The 19175-nt window shown below is 50.2% G+C and overlaps 1 protein-coding gene across 2 annotated transcripts in view; it reads right to left on the minus strand.

The window, feature by feature from the left end:
• The window catches only part of Acot7 (acyl-CoA thioesterase 7), an 88805-nt gene that overhangs the window by 30665 nt on the left and 38965 nt on the right, over positions 1 to 19175 (minus strand). For both annotated transcript variants that reach the window (XM_055615058.1, XM_055615057.1), the window contains exons 4-6: positions 17076 to 17167; positions 10587 to 10701; positions 2407 to 2493 (exon numbers count right to left, since the gene is read on the minus strand). In XM_055615058.1, coding sequence (XP_055471033.1) covers positions 2407 to 2493; positions 10587 to 10701; positions 17076 to 17167 — 294 coding nt within the window. The remainder of the gene's footprint in view (positions 1 to 2406; positions 2494 to 10586; positions 10702 to 17075; positions 17168 to 19175) is intronic.

The raw sequence follows: 19175 nt of genomic DNA on the forward strand, positions 1-19175 counted from the left end.
AGAAAGAAAGAAAGAAAGAAAGAAAGAAAGAAAGAAAGAAAGAAAGAGAGAGAGAAAGAGAAAAAGAGAAAGAAAGAAAGAGAGAGAGAGAGAGAGAGAGAGAAACCAACCAACCAACCAGGCTGATGGGAGCACTTTAGAAAGTGAAGAGGCCATGAGAGGTTTCACTTGGGGCCCAGTAGAAGGCAGAAGCCAAAGCTAGGTATGTGCTTCCCCACCAGTGCCTCAACTCAGAACTCCCTCTTGGAGAGGAAAAGAAAGGTTGCCTTTCCAGGCACCTTCCACAACCCTGTCATCAGCAGGGCCAAGCCCCGCCAGCAACTTCATCGCTAAACCAACATCTTTGCTAAATGCTGCAGCACAGAACTGGGGACTACAGACTACAGCCCACACTGTCCAGGCTCACTGTTCCCTCATGTGACTAGCAGCAACTGCACTACACTTTAATTAAACCTGACTCAAGTGATCTTAGATTCCCCTGTTGACAATTACTCTGCAGGGAAACACAATAGAATAGCAGTTGCTGGTGTTATTATTCACCCATTCTGAATTGACAGGCATGCTGGGGATGTTGGGGTCTGCAAAAATTAGGAGGCAGGTTTATAAATTGAACATACAGAACTCAGAAAGCAGGCATTAAGCATCATATAGCCACTGTAAATGCTGCCTATGCACACATAAAAACACTGCCTAAGCAGTGTGGAGCACGCCTTTAATCCCAGCACTGGGGAGGCAGAGGCAGGTGGATCTCTGTGAGTTCAAGGCCAACCTGGTCCACAAAAAGAATTCTAGGATAGCCAGGGCTACACAGAGAAACCCTATCTCAACAAAACCAGAACCAAAACCAAACCAAACAGTGCCTAGATCAAAGGACAGCATGCACTCTGTAAACCTCTCAAGGGTTCCTTCACTCTTCAGTCTTGCTGACAGCTGCAAAATGAGTCTCAGAGAAGCTTGGGCTGGGGTGGCTGTGCTTAGAAGAGAGAGAGGGCTTTTGTCTACCTGGAATGTGAGGCCAGTGAGGACATGGGGACACTGACAAGGACACAGCTGTTCAGAGTGGAGAGGCTGTCACGGGCCTGGAAAGCACCACTTGCTATAAAGCAGAACTAACTTCCCCTGGGTGGAGCCCATGCAGCCAAAGGAGCAGTGCAGGCAGCACTTAGTGAACACAGGCAAACAATCATGAAATCGAAATGAAACCACACAAAAGGGGATTGGTTAAAAATAGAAACAAGCCTTAAAAACCCCTCTCAAATCAGGGGTTTGGCAGGCCCAGGACCTGATGCCTCTAGCTCACAAGTAAGCGGTGCCTCTTTATGTTTGTGTGGGACTCTACTTCAAGGCAAAGATGAAATCTGGTCCACATTCTGGAGAAATCCTTGACAGAAACATCATGTAAAGCTACAGTGAAGCCACCTGAGCTGGAGACAATAGCAGAGAGTCAACAGGAACTCAGTGTCCGGGCAGGGAGAAATGAGGGCAGAGGAAGAGTGCTACACAAAAGCACCTGTTACTAAGAACAGATGTGCCCAAACCTCGACACCCACACGTCACCCCTCAACTTCTGCTGTCGCCTGTACCACTTTACTGCCTTTGCCTGGCATTTTTCTGTAAATCAGATCTATTTATGGCTGCTGTGGAGACAGGGTTTTGCTGCTGCCCCGTCTAGCCTTGAGTCATTCTCCCATCTCAGCCTCTGGAGATGCTGGAAATCCAAGCATCCTCACGCGTGCACAGCAAACACTCTTGCCTACGGAGTCATCTCTCCGACCCTAGACTCATTTTTATAGATTACTTTACTCTCATCCAGAATGACAGTACCCATTTGTGCAATGGATGTGTTCCTTCTCTCTGCTTTACAATACAAAGAAACAACTGTACATTATCAAAGTAGAGAATGTCCTCCATCGGCCAAGGGTCAGGTCCTCTGTCTGTGTTATGGTCAGAGGACCCTGGCCAGGACCTTTACGCCCATGCTATTACAGGCAAGATCTTCAACAACTCAGAACAGTACAGGTGATCATCTGAAAGAACGTTGTTCAAAGGCAGCTGGCAGCGGCTTACAGGGTCTCTCCCAGGCTCTGCAAAGCCCTACCCTGACACCTCGAAGCTCCGAGTCCTCGAGTTCTATGTGACCCTCTGCTGGGATGTCCTAATCCATCCAACTTTCATTTCCAGTTTTAAAAACAGACACCACTGGCATTTCTGTAATTTCTTATGCAATCTCTTAAAAGTTTAAATTTATACTTCACCAGACATGAAAGTCCAAACTAGGTCAGTAAGCAGCATGGCCTCCTGGGGGGTGCTCAGGGCAAGCGGGGAAGAAGTCAGGGGAACAGCCTCCTGGGGGATGCTCAGGGCAGGAAAGGGATGGAGCAGTGGCCAGGGCAACTTCATCCCTACCTCCGTGCACGAAGCCATGAAGAGTGCAGTCCGAGGGCCCCACCAGGTGGATCAGGCTGGACTGGCTGTAGCTCACTGTGTTCGGCTCTAGAGAAGCAATGGGAGAGAGATGAGTTACTGAGCGGACAGTTCCCCACAGCCCAACAGTGGCAAGGTCACTGCCCAGCATTCTGTGTCATCAGAAGTGACTTCCTGCAGTTACTGCGGTAAGGTTCTCTGAGGAGAATGGAGGTCTCAGGCAGTACTGAGCAGCCTCTATCAGTGAACCACAGTACACTCTGCATATGGTGTGGTGCCCACTAGACCCTGTCCCTTAGCTAGAAGTTTCCAGAGTCATCTGTGATCCTCCACTGGGATGTCACCATCCAGCCAACTTTGCTTTCCAACAGCACAGAAAGCAACGAGGGTGTTTCTGTACTTCCTGAATCGGCCCAGGAAAGGTCAGCCTTGACAGGTGTCTGGGCTGGTAGACCAGCCCTCCCCATGTGTGCCTATCAGTGCAAACCTTCCAAGAACAGGCCACTCCTCAGTGGAGCCCCAACCATTCAGCTATGAGCTGTGTGGCTTCACTTAAAACAGAGGACAAAAGTTCTGTCCCTGGGGGCAGATGCTGTTCCCGAAGGCTCCCTTTCCTCAGCAGATACAGTCAGAGCCACAGGTATGAGCCAGCCCCCCCCCACACACACACACACACTGCCAAAAACCTTCGGCTAAGTTCTCATTCGTTCCATGCTGGGGTCAGAGAGAGGCACCCATTCCTGTCCTGGCTGTTGAAGGAACTGTGGGGCCACGGCAAACAGCAGGCACATGTCAGGTATTGCCCTCATCTGGCCTTAAGCAATATTTCTCAGCAGCGAAGAGTTGGTGCCATGAAGGGTAGCTTTGCCCCAGAGACCTGAGGTCTCGGAAGTGTCAGCTGTCACCTGACACTTGGTGGCCCTTCTTGTTATCGAGTGAATGTGCCCACCCACGATTCCTATGTGCTCAGAACATTTGACACTGTTATACAGAGATGGACCTTTCAAGAGGCAATTAAGTTATAATGAAGCTATTAAAGTGTAACCTGGTCAAACGCCAGCAGTATCCTTATAAGAGGGCATGAGAGGGTCCTCAATTGAAGAGATAGGGAGGTCAACATCCACAAACCAGGAAACCACTGCCAACAGTGCTGAGAACTTGAGCCTCCAGATGAGAGACACCAGTCTCCACTGTTTACCCACTAGGCTGGGCCCTGTGTAACTTGAGCAAACAAACACATGACATATGGACTTCAAACTAAAGACAGGTACTTGAAGCCACCAGGCAGCCAGAAAGCAGAAAGCTGGGGATCTGGGCTTGAACGCTTACTCTAAACTCAGAAGCATCTGCCTGAGACAGCGCTGAACACGCAGGCAGATTTCAGTCACACAGGGTGCACAGGCTGTTGGGACCTGCAGCTCGGAGCCCTGGGGCAGCAGATCCACCCTGGCTCCAAGAAGCAATCTTAGTTTTGCATGGTGTCTGGGACTGTCCGTGTGGGGCTGTCAGTGACAAGTGAGAGCCCTTAACTCCTGCATTTGCCACCAGCAAAGGCAAGGAGCCCGGGGTGGCCCCAATGGGCACTAGACTGTAGTCAGCTGAGGTGATCTGTGGCTTTGACCAAATGGAAGACAGTCTCATCTACCTCATGCCACTTCAGTGTCACCTCCAGGACCTAAGATCACCCAGAAGGTTTTGGGCTCTGGGCAGGTTCTTTACACTGAAAACTCATCTGCTAAGACAGATGAACATTCACACTATCTGCCCAAGGACCCTACCAAGGAGGCTGGGTGGACAGCAAAGGCCCAAAGTCCCTCAGCAACCCACCAGTCACAAGACCTCTGAGTGCTCAGCATCTCCTTGGCCAAGACAAGGAGGACAGCAGGACACCAAGCGTGTCACTCTGTCACCTTAATGACACAAATGTGCGTATTCTAGAGCATGACTGGACCCTCACGACCTCTAATCTGGCCACTTTCAGACCTGCTTCACCAGCTGAGACTCGCTCGCATGTGTTGAGCATCAGAAGCGTGATTCATCTAAGCGTGAAACTAGTGCTGGGGTGTAGCTCAGCAGTAGCATGCTCAAAGCTCAGGTTGGATTCGCTAACACACCCAAAACAAACTTAATTGAAAACTGCATACAAAAATCTTTCTTAGCATGATCAGCTCAACAGAACAGCTCCATGTAAAGGTCCTTCCATTCAACTTCAATGGCCTAAGTCAATTCCTGGAATCGACTCCCACAAGCTATACTCTGTAGGCATGCAATGGTATATATGTGCCCATCATATGCACGCCTGCACACATGAAAACACTAAATTCATTTACAAACATCTTTCTCATTTTGACTGTTTTATGCTTACATCTCACTGCACACCCTGGCCATTCTGGAACTCACTGTGTGGCCTCATCACATCCAGCTTGGTTTTATTTCTTTGGAGAGAAGGGCCTTATGTGTCCCAGGCGGGTCACCAACCCAGTCTGCATCTGTCACCTCGGGCTTTTGCAGCAGGCAGCAGCCACCATGTCCAACCTGTGTGGTTGGTGCTGGGGATCAAACCCAGAATCTCACACATACTAGACAAGCTCTCTAACACCCAAGCCACTGCCTTGCTCCCCACTTTTCACATTGAAAATCTACTTGTTCACACAGCAAAGAGAAGCAACTATAGCTCCCAGGTCAGGGAGATGCCCCACTGTCCGCTGTACTATATAAGAATACTGTTAGGCCACAGCACTGGCTCCGAGTTCTGAGCCTGTGAAGGAGCCTTCAGCGAGCAGAAGCAACAGAGCTTCTGGCTTCCTCCTTCTAGCGTGTTGTTAGCTAACTCCACCGGGCTCTGTGGGTCACATGATGTCTACTTGTCCTCTACCTGGCTCCCAGCTCCTGAGGTGCGCACTTCCTCCTTTAGGCAGTTGCTTGAACACATCATTCCCATGCTCTCCACCGTCTACACTTGAAGTGGCATGGGGAACATGTGGAAGGGGTCTGCTACCAACAGACACAGCCATAGAAATAGGGGTACCCTGAATAGACACCCATACCAGATGTGAGCTGCTGCCCAGATGAGAGCCTTTCTTCACAGATTCCAAGGGGATACTACCATCATGCCAGCATGAAAGGCAGGGCACATGGCATGTCTAGATTGCATGGCCCTGCATCATGGTGCCGAGGCAAGGGCTGAACTGAGAGAGGCAGGTCATGGTGAGACCTGTGTTTTCACTGCTCCTGGGCAGACAGACCAGGAAAAAGACAACTCCAGAAAGCAGCAGCCAGTCTACAAGCAGAACCCAGAGTAGGCAGAGTTCAGAGACCTGGGGCATCAAAGATCAAATGTGCCTCCTCCTTCCGAACCTGGGACATCAAAGATCAGATATGCCTCCTGTCTCCGAACCTGGGGCTGAGGGGAACAAAAGCAAAAGCCTGTCAAGGCTCAGCTTTGAACCAAGAACCCTGTGCTGGTGCCAGTTTCTCACCCACATGTGTCCAGAGAGGAATAGTGGAGTGGGATGAGGAAGAATAAAAGACATAGGCCTGCCAAGAACTTTGGGTGTGGCCACTGTCCTAGGAAGTGCCCAGATCCACAAGGACTGAAGAAACTCTGCTCAAGTCTCACAGTGACTTGGATAAGCAGATGGGTGGTGAGCCTCATTTCCCTGTGTCCACTGTGAATGATGTTGGTGTCAACAATGGACAAGGAGGAAGCTTCCACAAAGCAGCAGGAATACCTCCAAGAGAAGAAACCAAGGGCTAGCCCCATGGCCTTGGCCTGACATACTGACACACCAGAGAGTTTATCACTGTGTGGCTCAGCGGAGCTCACATGCCTGTCTGTTCCCCAGGCCTCATCAAGTGCTGGGCAAGCAGAGCACCCACATTGCCAGTGCATCAGAGGCAGAACATGAGGTGCTGCAAACACCATGGCGAGGACTGCACACCGCCAGGGCTGGATAGGACCTCGTAACTACCCTTGAGGTGAGGTGTTCTCCATGTGCAAAGATGCTGAAGGGAAGATGCTGTGAGCAGAAGACAGGACGAGCTCAATCAGCCAACTGTTAGGCCTGTCCCCTCCTTGTCCATAGACACAGCTGGCCATGCTTGCCTGACTCCACTATGGAAAGGGGATGGCCACACACGAGCGTCAGAAGAGCTGTTGGCTGGTTCTAGAACTGACCTATTCAACCTCTGGAACGTGAGCCCTTCCCAAGAGATCCTCAAAGCCCCTTGCTAGTGACGGTGGGTGGTACCGGCTCAGTTAGTATCCACAGAGTGCGGTCAGCCCTCTCTATCTCTGAAGCCAACTTCAAAACTCCTTGCAGCGCAAGCAGTGATGCACAACTGTGATCCCTGCACTCAGGAGGCTGAGGGAGGAGGACACTGAGCAAGGACTGCCTGAGCTACACAGTGAGACCCTGTCTGAAAAGAATTAGAAAAAGAGAAGTATGTCTGTACTGTACATATACAGAGGTTTTTTGTTATTATTTCTTAAATAATACAGATTAATGACCATTTAAAAGCATTTATTTTATATTATATTAGGTATTATAACTAAAAGAAGAATTAACATATACAGGAGTCTATGCATGTGTAGGCCCACGTGTTAGTGTGTGAGGTTGTATGCAAGCCCCATTTCATTTTATACATGAAACTTATGGACACTTGGATTGTGGAACCCATCCCCTACAGATGCCAAGAAAGACATTACACATATATATACAAAATCATATTTTATGTGATAAACATATACAATTTTTCTCAAACAGAGGGCGAAGCTACAGGAACAAAGGGACCTGAGTCCTCCAGTCTCCACCATCTGGAAGAGAACCCACCCTCAGGGAAAGCCAATTAGGGTCTCCCTAAGCAGGAACTGCAACCTCCATTTACGCACTATCATGCTGGGGTTCCCTGCTGCAGCAGTTACTATGACCTGAAGTTTCCAAATAATGTGAAGTCTCCTAGTTAAGCTACAGGGGATGCAACAGGCAAGGTTTCTTTTGGAGGCTCTAGACACACTCGCTCTCAGCACCCGTCCACCTGTCCGGAGTCACTTTGCTGCTCTAGGTACATCCAGCCGCCCCTTCACCCCAGCAAGCCTGCGGTCAGTGACTGCCTTGTCTGTGTCCATCAAGTGAGTGAGTACCAGATGCCCACAGGACTAAGACTGAAACCTAAGCAAGTTCTAGAACCTTCCGGCTGTCTTCGCTAGTCTCCCACGACCAGTGTTAAAGGAACCAGGATCATGGCCAAGCTGGATGGGCACAGATATCAGAGAGGAATGAACTTCAGACCTAGGACTGGTTCAATAGCCAGGCAGGTCAGCTCTTGCCTTCCAGGGGTGGCTCTGGGCAGATCTGCCTGGGTACTGCTGACTCTGGAAAGCACTAGGACCTGGAGCTTGGTGGCCTGCCAAGGTCCAACCCCTACTGCTCTGCCTAGGGTAGTCTGGGAAGTGAACACTATCTCAAAGACCAGTGAAGACAGCACTTGGTCATGTCATGTCTGAGGTAATACTGATTGTATCATAAACCCAGCAGAACGGGAAACAGGGTCTTGTGGTCAGAGTCCCCAATGGTCATGAACCTGGCAACTCAAAAGTGACACAGAAAGCTGGCTTCTAAAGATCACCAGACTCCCTGAAGATACCTACCTGAAAGACAGGTGGCTCAGCGGTTGCTAGGCAACACTGTCTGAGCCCAGGTTTTAGTTGCACAAGTGTATGGGGGTGAGGGCAAAAGGTGAATGCAGTGGGAGAGGCAAAGCCCGAGGGGTTCACTGTAGGGCTCTGTCCTCCAAGCTTCATGCAGCCACTGCCATTCTGAAGTAAAAGCAGCTCCATTACCGAATGAGACCTCTGCCCACAAAATTCCTTAGAGGAGGGAGAAGGAGTTCACAAGACTTGTCAAAAGGTGGTGAATGGGGCCCCTTCCTGCCAGGGTGTGTAAGTGGTTATTAATTGCTGGAGAGAGGGGTCATGGCTGTTCAAGTACCTGTGAACCACTGGCTCATTACCTATCCCCCTGGAAGCAACTCCAATCAAACTGACTGGCTCACCAAGCAAGACTGGGTGAAATTATTTTCTTCTTTCATTGTTGGTGCTCTGTGGGGTGAGATGTTTGTTCACATTGCCCCAGGAAAGATCACATAACAGCTACATTTTTGAAAGACACAAACCTTGTCCTCAGCTCCCGCTCCCTGTAGACACAGCACCCAACCTGTCCACTCACCCAGGACAGCCAACATGGCACCCCTCCAGCCCACTCACCCAGGACAGCCTAGCACACAGCAGGAGGACAGGCACAGAGACCCACAAGAGCAAGGATGGTTCTGGCAGGTCGGAAACACGGGTGTCTAGGCAGGGTTAGGCTTGCACGAGATTCTGGGCTGCAGCCTCACTACCAAAAAAAAAAAAAAGAAGAGGCATGATTGGGTGTGTGATTCCTGTCACACATGTTTCCGAGCTGTGTGTCAGATTCAATCAGCCAAGGAAGATGCATTTTTTTTTTCAATACAGAAAAACAACACTAACATGTAACAACACATGAAAAAGTCGTGAGTTCACAATGCCAACTCCAATCACTATCATCAAAGAGCAATGGGCTGTGAAATGACACAGTCACAGTCAGGGGAGGCTGTGTATCACAGTCACAGTCAGGAGGCACTATGGCCAACACTTTCAAGAGTAAGGAAGCGATGTTGATTGACAGCTGTCTGACTCCCGGTTGGTCAGACAATGTCTGTCAGCCAGGATCTAGCCTTGTGGTTCTCACCAGCAGAGAAGGGGAACTGGGTTCTTTTTGTTTTTTTGAGATAAGGCCTTGCTTTGTAGTCCAGGCTAGAGCTGAATTCACTGCAGTTCTCCCTTAGCCATCCAAACGCTGGGCTTACAGGCATGCACTACCATGCCAGCTTCAGATTTTTGCTTTCTCTCTCTCCCCGCTTCTTTCTCTTCTGTTAAAAGCAGATGGGGGTGGGGGTAGCACAGGGAACAGTAAGGCTTTGATAACTGCCTTGTCCACCGGCCTCAGACAAGTGCTTCAGTTGTGGCAAGCTGAGGAAGGAGAATGAACGATTGGCGCACTGATGTTCATCAGGCAGGCCCTGGCTGAGGCTGTGCACAGCAGTGCCACTTCATGGGCAGTACCACAGAGTGTGTCCAGGCCACATGGACTGAGAGAGCCAAGTGAAAGACAAATTTCCACCCAACTAGGGGCCTAAGGCACTGAGGGCCAGGAAATCCTCTGCTCAGGGACACCATGGAACCCAGCATAGAAGTGAGCCCAGGCCATTTCTAACAAGGCAGAGAAGCTTGCAGTAGATTCTAGAAAGAATTCTCAATACCATTAATGTCTGGTTACTGTATATACAGGGGTGCTGGGAGTCACACACTTTCCCAGGGAAACCTCCCTCTAAAGATGGGCCCACCACAATCCCTCACCAAGTCCCTTGGGGTCAGACATGCCAAAACCCTGCTCTGACTGGCACTGAGGAACCTGGGGAGGGAGGCCCTATCTGGTTTTTCCACAGACACTGCATGAAAACGTGGATCAGCCTAGCAGCGGACAGAGGGAGGGAGGAACATCCTACAAGGAGAGCTGAGGCTTGTCACTTGCGTTGTGAAGATGACAGAGGCAATCTCTACCTATGGCAGCCTAGGAAGAAACAGCACTTAAATCTGTGCTCATCTCCTAATCCCAGACTTTTCTTTTCTCTTTTCTTTTCTTTTCTTTCTTTCTTTCTTTCTTTCTTTCTTTCTTTCTTTCTTTCTTTCTTTCCTTTTTTTCCCCTTCTAATGAAAGAACATTCTCTCACAAATAATTTCCTGAGCAAACTCAGGTGTATCAACAAAACCAAATGTATAAACAAGCAGCCCTCTGTGGAGACCATGAAGGAGTTAGCATGGCAGAACCCACCCAGACTCTCAGGAGCTGCCATGGGGCCTCTCCCTGCCTGCTGAGCTACATACAGAAAGAGGTCTGCCTGGCTTGGGGAAGGACAATGAGCAAAGCCTGGCTCCAGGAGGCAATTCCACATCCAAGAGCCCACAGGACAGCGACAGCACACTAACTGGTGAGTTTCTGTGCCTTGTGAGGTGCCCTGAGAAATGGCATCTACCCCTGGTATCAGCCCACCCCATCCCCTTTGCCAGCCGCGACCTTTACCTGGGTTCAAGATAGGCTGGACAATGTCCCCGTTCCTCCACTTGGTCTCCATGCGCTCCAGCTTCTGGGCTTCATAGCGTTTCCGGCCCTCCTCCTCCTGCTCTGGCCGCAAGTACTGCGGAAAGTCAGACAAATGGTCAAGTACAGTGGGGACACGTACCCTCCGAGCTCGTGCACGGCCTCCGTTCTAGTACTGTGTAACTGGAACTGCCCCGATCTTCTGAAGGCACAACCACTAAACAACAGAAAATTAAGACAGAAGAAAGGTTCATGCCCTTGAAACAACCTAGTGGACATCAAGGTTAGCCTTCTGTAGACTTGTGGATATACAGAAAGCCCTGTTGCTGGACATGAGAGCTGAAATAAAACTCTGTTTCATTACTTCATTGCAAAAGTCTATGTGACTGACCCATAATCACTGGTCATTTAGCAATTCTGCTCTTAAATGATACTATTAAATGCTCTTAAATGACACTCTTAATTGACCTCTTCTGCAATAAATGATGCCATTCTGATGAGCTTTGGCCATATGCTATGACTTGGCATCTGACCCTCCCCTGAACACTAAGCTGTAGAATCCCACATGCAACCCCCTCTGCTACCAACTTTACTGGGCACCAGTCAGTGAGCAGGCAGCACCTGTGCAGCCAAGGCCAAAGCAGCCTCATTGGTGCCATCCTGGTCTACAGAGTGAGTTCCAGGACAGCTAGGGTTACACAGAGAAATCCTGTCTTGAAAAACAAAAATATAAATTAAAAAAAAAAAAAATCTATTAACACAAGCTGAGAGCTCTCATTCCCAGCCATGATAGGGGCACGCCACACTGCCTTACTTCCTGCCTGTCATCCTAGGAGGGGCTTGTACCCTGGGGGTTGGCCTCACACATGCACTAAATTTACTTACTCTCTGCCCTCCCACAGAAGCTGTCTGTTCTGAGCCACCAGGGGCACCCCCTCAGCCCTCAGCCCAGCCCTGCATGCTGGCCACTGCCCAGCCATTCCCCAGGCAATCAGCCTCCCCTTCTGCTTCCTCATTCAGCCTGCACTGCTGGCCAGGCTCTCAGGCTCCTCCCTACCTGTCAAAGCCTCTACAGTCGTAAGTTCTCTTTGCATAGCAGCTTTAGACCTCCTTTCCGAAGCCATGCTCTTGCTCCAGGCTCGCTTCCTGGCTGCGCAGGTCTGAGTGCCACTCTGAGGATTAACTATGTACCCCTTCACCTGGAGCACGCTTCTTCAAAGCGCATGAAGGAGGGGGGTGAGAGGTTTGCTCAAAAGACACAAGCCAAGCACACTGCAAGGGGCATATGACTGCAAGAGGTACTCAGCCGTTCTCTCGGTGAGCTGCTTCGTCCCTGACGCCCAAGCCATCAACACAACTGGAGACTGAGCTCCACCACCCTCAAGAAATACTCTCTAGAAACTTTAGAGAGGACTGGTATGTAGCTCGGTGGCACAGCACCTGCCTAGTAGCACAAGGTTCTGGGTTCCACCCACAACACCACAAAAACAACAGCAACAAAGCCAAGCACTGACTGAAGTGTTGACTCAGTGGATATGAGCACTGGCTGCTCTTCCACAGGGTCCAGGTTCAATTCCCAGCACCCACATGCCAGCTCACAAGCATCTGTAACTCCAGTCCTGGGTGATCCCACCTGCTCTTCCGGCCTGTACAAGGCACTGCGCACATGGAGTGCACAGATGTGCATTCACGCAAACACTCACAGACACAAAACAAAAATAAAATCTCAGAAAAAAAAATGTCTTAAGCCAAGCATAGTGGTATCACCCCTGTAATCCAAGCTCACAGGAGACTGAGATAGGAGGCAAGTTCAAAGCTAGCCAGGGCTACACAACAAGAGCTTACCTTAAAAACAAGAACAAGAGAGCAGAGAATCGGCTCACCAGGTAAAGGCACGCGCTGCCTGATTCTGATCCCTGGACCCACACAGTATAAAGACAGGACTGACTCCTGTCGATTGGACCCCCACATAAATGCTATGGCACGTATGCACATACCTACATACATACAAAATACACGTAATTTAAAAATTAAAATAATGAAAAACAAAAAGAGGAAAAAGTTGTTGCTTAACAAAGCCAACGTCCTGCCATCAGGTCTCATAAACCCTCATGGTGCCTAGCAGGCTTGTCTGAGCTTTGCAGATATGCACGCAGCCTGAGGGGCTAGCCTTGGGCCGCACAAGCAGAGAGGCCAGCTTCCACAACTGGCAAACTGCTGACACGTTCTACTGCAAGGCTGGCCAAAGGTCATTCAGAGCCAGGTGATTCAAAGCAGCAGACAGCTCAGTCCACTGAAACACGCCTGAAAAGCCATGTGTCCAACACCAGGAGCCTCCGACACAAGCACCATGGTGACTCTTAATAATCATGGGAAAGCTGCACCCTGCCAGGCTGAGGAAGAAGGTGGAACAAGGGACAAGTCATGCTCTGGAGTGATACAGTGGCAGGAAGCAGCCACACTGGGGACTAACCTGTGCACGTGTGTGTGTGTGTGTGTGTGCGTGTGTGTGTGTGTGTGTGTGTGTGTGTGTGCACGCGCGCGCGCGCGAGCAAGCACTTCTGGGCATGTGCATGGGCATGTGTGCCACACACAGCTACAGACAGCTGCACACTTTCTTCAGTGAACGCTAGAAAAGGCGGCAGAGGATGCTGTGGTATTCAAAGCCCAAGCTGGGTCAAGCTCCAAGTACACACACCTCCTAGAGCAAGGGAGGAAGTCAGGCCCTCCAGGTCAGGACAGGTCTCCGCTGGTCCTGCCAGGGCAAACAGTGGCCTATTCCTGTGACTGATGGGTCCCACTCTGCGCACTTGGCATCTGTGGGAAGAAGCGGCTAGGGTTCGTGCACTTCCTTCTCAGCCCCTTGGCCTCAGCTTGGTGGCCGGGTTTCAATTCACTCCTCTGTGAAGCCCAACCAGTGTTTATGTGTCATCAGCCCCAGCACACAGCACAGGAAAGGCTTCGGGACTCAACACATGGTGGACCCTCGTGACTGTAGAGCAGAGTGGGAAGAGCGGGCAGAGCGCCTGCCCGTGCCGAGGGCTTTCTGGAGCACCATGCGACTGCCTGGAGCCTGAAGGGCTGAAGGGCTGAAGGCTTCGGGACATGTGAAAGGCAGCAGCAGCTACGTCTAGGAAGCTCTGCAGGTGCAGCACAGGGCACCCACTGCAGCCACCAGCGACAGACTCACAGCAGCATCAGCCACTGAATGGGGCTGTTCCTATGGAAGCTGGCTGAGAACTCCAAGGACAAGGAGAGAGTGTGTGTGCTCCTGTGGCTGTCACCATGCAGAGAATGGCCATCAGGGCTGAGCCCCAGTCAGCATCCAAACTATGAAACAGGAAGATCACAGCCCAGGGGAAGGAGAGAGACAGGGAGAGTAGGTGCTGGTCTGAGGAGCACATCTGGGGTTAATCAGGGTGTATCAAAAGAGAACCTGGAACCTCAGAATGGGGACAGTTCTGGAAATGGATTTTGCAAATGCAGTTGGTTAAAATGAGTTAAGAGGAAGTAGTATAGCCCTGAGTCCTACAACTGGTGTCTCTAAAACCATACAAAGAGACAATCAAGGGAAGGTGAGTAAAACAAGCAGAGAGACTGGGTGATGCCACTGTAGGCCCAGGTACCAGCACCACCAGGAGCTGAAATGGGACATGGGAACTTCCTCATGAGCTCTAGATGTCATGGGGGAACTGGCCACACCTGAATTTGGAGCCTGACATTCAGAACTGTGAAAAAAATATTCTTCTATACTTTTTAATTTTAATTTAATTTTGAGACAGGGTCTCTCTATAGAACTCTATATGTAAACCAGGCTGGCTTCGAATCCACGGAGACTGTCCTGCTTCTGCTACCCAAGTGCTGTAACTAAAGGTGTGTGCCTCCATTTCTGACTTTCTTTAGTTTTTCTATAGCATTTTGTCAGAGTAGTGTTAGGACACTAGCACAAGTAGGGCTGTGGACCGCCTGCCTCAGTACCTGGCCCTGGGCTGTGTCTGATCTCCTCACAAGGAAAGAGTGGCTTAGTACAGTGAATCTCAATGTTGTGACTCTTTAACATGCTTCCTCATGCTGTATTGTTGGACCCCAACCATACAATTATTTCACTGCTACTTCACAGCTGTAATTTTGTTACCGTGATGAATCATAATGTAAACACCCGTGTTTTCTGGCATCTTAGGCAGCCTTGTGAAAGGGTCATTCAACCCCCAAAAGGGCTGTGACCCACAGGTTGGGAAACACTGGCTTTGCACATGGTGATCAGCACTGGCACAGCCAGGCCAAGGCTAAGCTGCCCATTATCAGAAGTGAAGAGGGTTCTCTGTCATCAAAGAATTATTAAAAATACCTAGTGAATGAGTTCAAGGCTAGGCTGGTGTGCAGAGGGACACACAAGGACAGCCAAGGCTACACAGAGGAACCTTGTTTCAAAACATACCCAAAAATCTAATGAAGGGACTCTAGCCGGCTCAAACATGGCAGACATGGCTCTGGAAGGCCTTGCCCTTCTCCCCACTCCCTCTGCCTCTCGTATGACCGTTAGATTACATTCCTAAAGCTAGCCACCAAGGTCTAATCCCAGTACTTGGGGGGTATAGGTAGAACGATCAGGAGTTCAAGTCATGCCAGGCCATGCAACAATCTCTATAAGTCCACCTGGACTGTGTGAGAGCCTATGTGACACCTTCCAGTCCAAACACCCTAACTACATAAAGAGCAACAATAAAAAAAAAAAAAAAAAGACAGGTGTGGTGGCGCACGCCTGTAACGCTAGCGCACTGGCAGCATGGGGAGCGTGGAGGAGCATGCCTAGCAGGAAGCTGTTGAGTTCAAAGCCAGCCTGGGCTACACAGCAAGGGGAAAGAGTGTGTAATCACAGATGTATCCAACCACAGCTTGGCTTACTGCCCAAGCCCAGCTGGCCACTGAGCAATGATGGGAGACATGACAGAAAGCTAGCAGCCCTGAGTAATGACAAGGTGTAAGTCCCCCTGGCCCAGGTGACCCAGAGCTATTGGAAAGATAGCAGAGAAAGAAAGCTGTCTCCCACCCATGGAAGCCCCACACACACCTGTCAAGGCCAGTGAGAAAGAGAAGACACCCAAAAGTAATAAAGGGTGTGGGTGTAGGCACTGTCCATCTCTGGTGGATCTGCAAACAGAGAACAGGCCCATTGCTGACCATCCAGATCTCAGTTCATGTTTCTTACCAGCATTCTACACAAATCTCTACGACAAGCCAAAGTCCCCCGTTGCCAACACTCTTTCCTGGTACACAAAATCAGCCAGAACACCGAGGATCTGGTCACAGATGTCCCAGTCTCTAACAAGGCATCCACAGGGCCTGCCTGTTGTGTAACAGTTTCCCCTAATACTGAAACACAGCTTCTACAGGGAAGTTCTTTAAACAAGAAGGTAAACAATTCAAAAGAGCTTCAGGAAGTCCCTGAAACTGAGCAGATTCACCAGGCCTCCTCTCTGCCAGACAACCAATAAACATTGAGCATCCCCCTCAGAAGAGCAGAGCCAAGCTGGATAGACAACTCTGAGACAAGCTGAGCACTGAAGACAACTCAGACCAGACCAGCTGCCAAGAAAATGGAAGTAAAGATGAGCTGAAAAAAAAAAAAAAAAAAAAACAAACCTCAGAGACTCTGAGACAGGATCAGCTACTTAGAAGAAGCAAGCTGCTTGGAAGAGATTCAGACCCATCGAGTCTCATGGAAAGACCACTCTCCAGCCCGCAGGCTGTAGAGAGTTCCAGGTTCCCAGCTTCTGTGATCTGTCAGTCATGCTGGGTTGGACTCTGGGGATGCAGCCAAGTCATTTCTCCTACAAGTAACCCTAATAAAACTCACTGATTTACCAAGTGGGACTTTGGTAGTTTCCATACTTGGGTCTGTCATGGGATCCTTACCTGGGTCACGTAGATGTGTGAGTTATGCCTCCATAGCAAAAGTTTTGTCACATAACACTGCCCTAGACAACCCTAGGCAGTAGGACTCACCCTAGAGACAAACATCACAGACTCTTCTCACCCTACCAAGGTTGTGTTCACACGCTTAGTCACTCAGAAGAGGAGGCACATTCCAGTAGAGGCAGCAGAGGGAAAAGCAGAGCCAGAGAAGATCAGTCCTCACATGGGTGCACCAGAGGTTGGTGCAATCCTGTTCTGAGGTCTTCAGGGGATGGCTTGCTGGCCCAGGGAGCCTGGCTCTCCGCAGGACACAGCACTCAGAGAGATGCCTTATCATGGCCGTATGCTGACAGGCACATACAGGTAGTTGCTGTACCTGCTCAGGACATGAGTGCAATGTTCCATCACTATCCAGGGGCCCTGCCAGGCCCCCAGGGTCCAGGGCTGCAGTCTCCCAATGACACTCTAGGCTACTCCTCAGTTAAATGGGCCTCCTACAAGTCAGAGGGACCCAGTGTCTGCATCTGCCAAGAGACAAGGGAAGGGTCACCTTACCACAATAGGAGGCACCTCGAGGACCTTGTCCACATTCTTCAGTGACAGGGGCACATACCACAAGGTGGCCTTATTGGTCATCTTTTTGGTACCTTAAGAGAAGAAAATCACATGAGTGATGGCTCAGTTTGGCTACACTGGTAGCTGCTGTTATCAGCCCTGAGCATTCTAGGACTAAAGCACTGTTACCTCTGGCTCCCAGTCCCCAAGATTCTGTCCAGCCATGAAGGACACTGCCATCATGGAAGTATGAGACCGGATTCCCATGTGTGCAGAGGGGCTGTGTGGGCCCAGGATGCCACCCCCATGCTGTACCTGTGGTAGCCCTCCCCTTACAGAGGTTAGTGGAAGGGCTTCAGACCACAGACTCCAAGCTGAGCCAGCTCCAAGGCTGGCTTCATAGAAACACGGTACAGGAAGAACTGTTAGACGCAGGAGGGCTGAGGAGGTCAAGCCAAGCCACTAGCTGGCCCAAGTCACCACAAGCAGATACTGTCGCTGCCTGATAAAGACCTAGGAAGTCTCTGGTTAGATGGAATCTTCCAGAAGACCAAATGCTGCAAGAATTCTCAGCAGTAGGCAGCCTGAAGGGTACACACAACCAAGATTTGTGGACTGTGAAGACTGTAGAACAGAGCAGGCCCTGAGGTGTCCGGAAGAGGCAAGGCCAACCACTGCCCAAAGCACAGAGGCCTGGGTCAGCTCCTCAGGCCCAGTGTGGACAAGTGAGCTACTTCTCCCAATCCTCTCCCCCTCACAGTCCAATGATGTAACTTAGAAGCTCCAATCCAGAGCTTCTGCCACAAGAGGAGAGATGGGCTCAGACTCACTTGCAGCTCTGAGTCCAGACAGAGCAGATTGAAGATCCCAAGGTGCAGAGCTATCTAGGTTGAGAGGAATCCACGTCCACTGGCTCATGCCCCTGCTTGTCAGAAAGAGCCCCCAATCCCAAAGAGGTCAAGAGCTTTGAAGAAGGTCACATGGCAACTTATTGATGTCTTAAGTACACACCTAGGACTCCCTGGATGCAGTCATTTCAGTTAAGTATTCCTTTAAAAAGTAGCTTTGATGAGGGAAGGGAACACAGCCAGGATACAAACTGAATTGTAATAAATTATAGTAATAAAAAAAATTTAAAGTAGCTTTGACAACATGAAAGAGTCAGGATGGAGCAGGGACAGCAAGAGGCAGGAGACGAGGGAGGCAGGGGCAGTAGGGGTGGTCTCCTCCACCCTAGAGAAGTTGCCACTAGCTACCTCTACAATCCCATCCCAGAGAGAAGGGCTTCCCTAAGGTAACACCAAACACAGTCCCAGGCACCCAGTCAAGCCCTCCCAGAAGGAGGGTATTAAAAGGCAGGCCTGCAAGGGCTCTCCCAATTCAAAATGGGAAGCCTCACAACCCCACCCAGACACATGGCACCCCTAGGACAAGGCTGTGGGCTCCCACGCCTGGGAACCACAGGCAGACACTATGGGAAAATATTTAATCCGTGCTTTGACTGAGTGAATCTGACAACCTGCTTTTGGGAATAAAGATTTCCTGTTGGACTCAGAGCCAGCATGAAGAGCTGGTTTCCATGGAAACCCAAGTGGCCTGCTAAACCTAAATGAACAGCACTGAACAAAATGAAGTGAACTCACTAACTGTGCAATCACCACCCTTTGGCGGGACCACCGTCAGAACTGCTGCGCTGCAAACATCTTCAAACCTCCCGCGCCCGCCTGCTAGTCCCCAGAGCAGCCCAAAGCAATGGCATCCTGTTAGCCTAATACTCTGACGGACCAGAGATAAATGTGTGACATTTTAAGGGCAGAGGTTTAAGAGTTGTGGGCCAGCTTTATGCTCAGGCAGCTGACTCTGGATGCAGCTCAGCACAGACACAGGGGACCATGGGACTGGGGTCCTTGTTCTTGGGGTGAGGTCAAACTAACCGCAAGTTCAGCTTTCACATGGGCTACAGCCCTGGGCGTGCACCTAGCTCTCCTGGGCTCAGTGTTCCCATAAACCATCCACTGAGATGGAGATGGAGATGGTGTCAGGGTGGTGTTGGATCAAATGGTTTTAAGTTAGGCATCACAGGCTCACCTTCCAGTGGAC

The sequence above is a fragment of the Psammomys obesus genome, unplaced genomic scaffold (assembly GCF_907164565.1).
Source record: "Psammomys obesus unplaced genomic scaffold, mPsaObe1.curated_primary_1811, whole genome shotgun sequence".
NCBI lineage: Eukaryota > Metazoa > Chordata > Mammalia > Rodentia > Muridae > Psammomys > Psammomys obesus.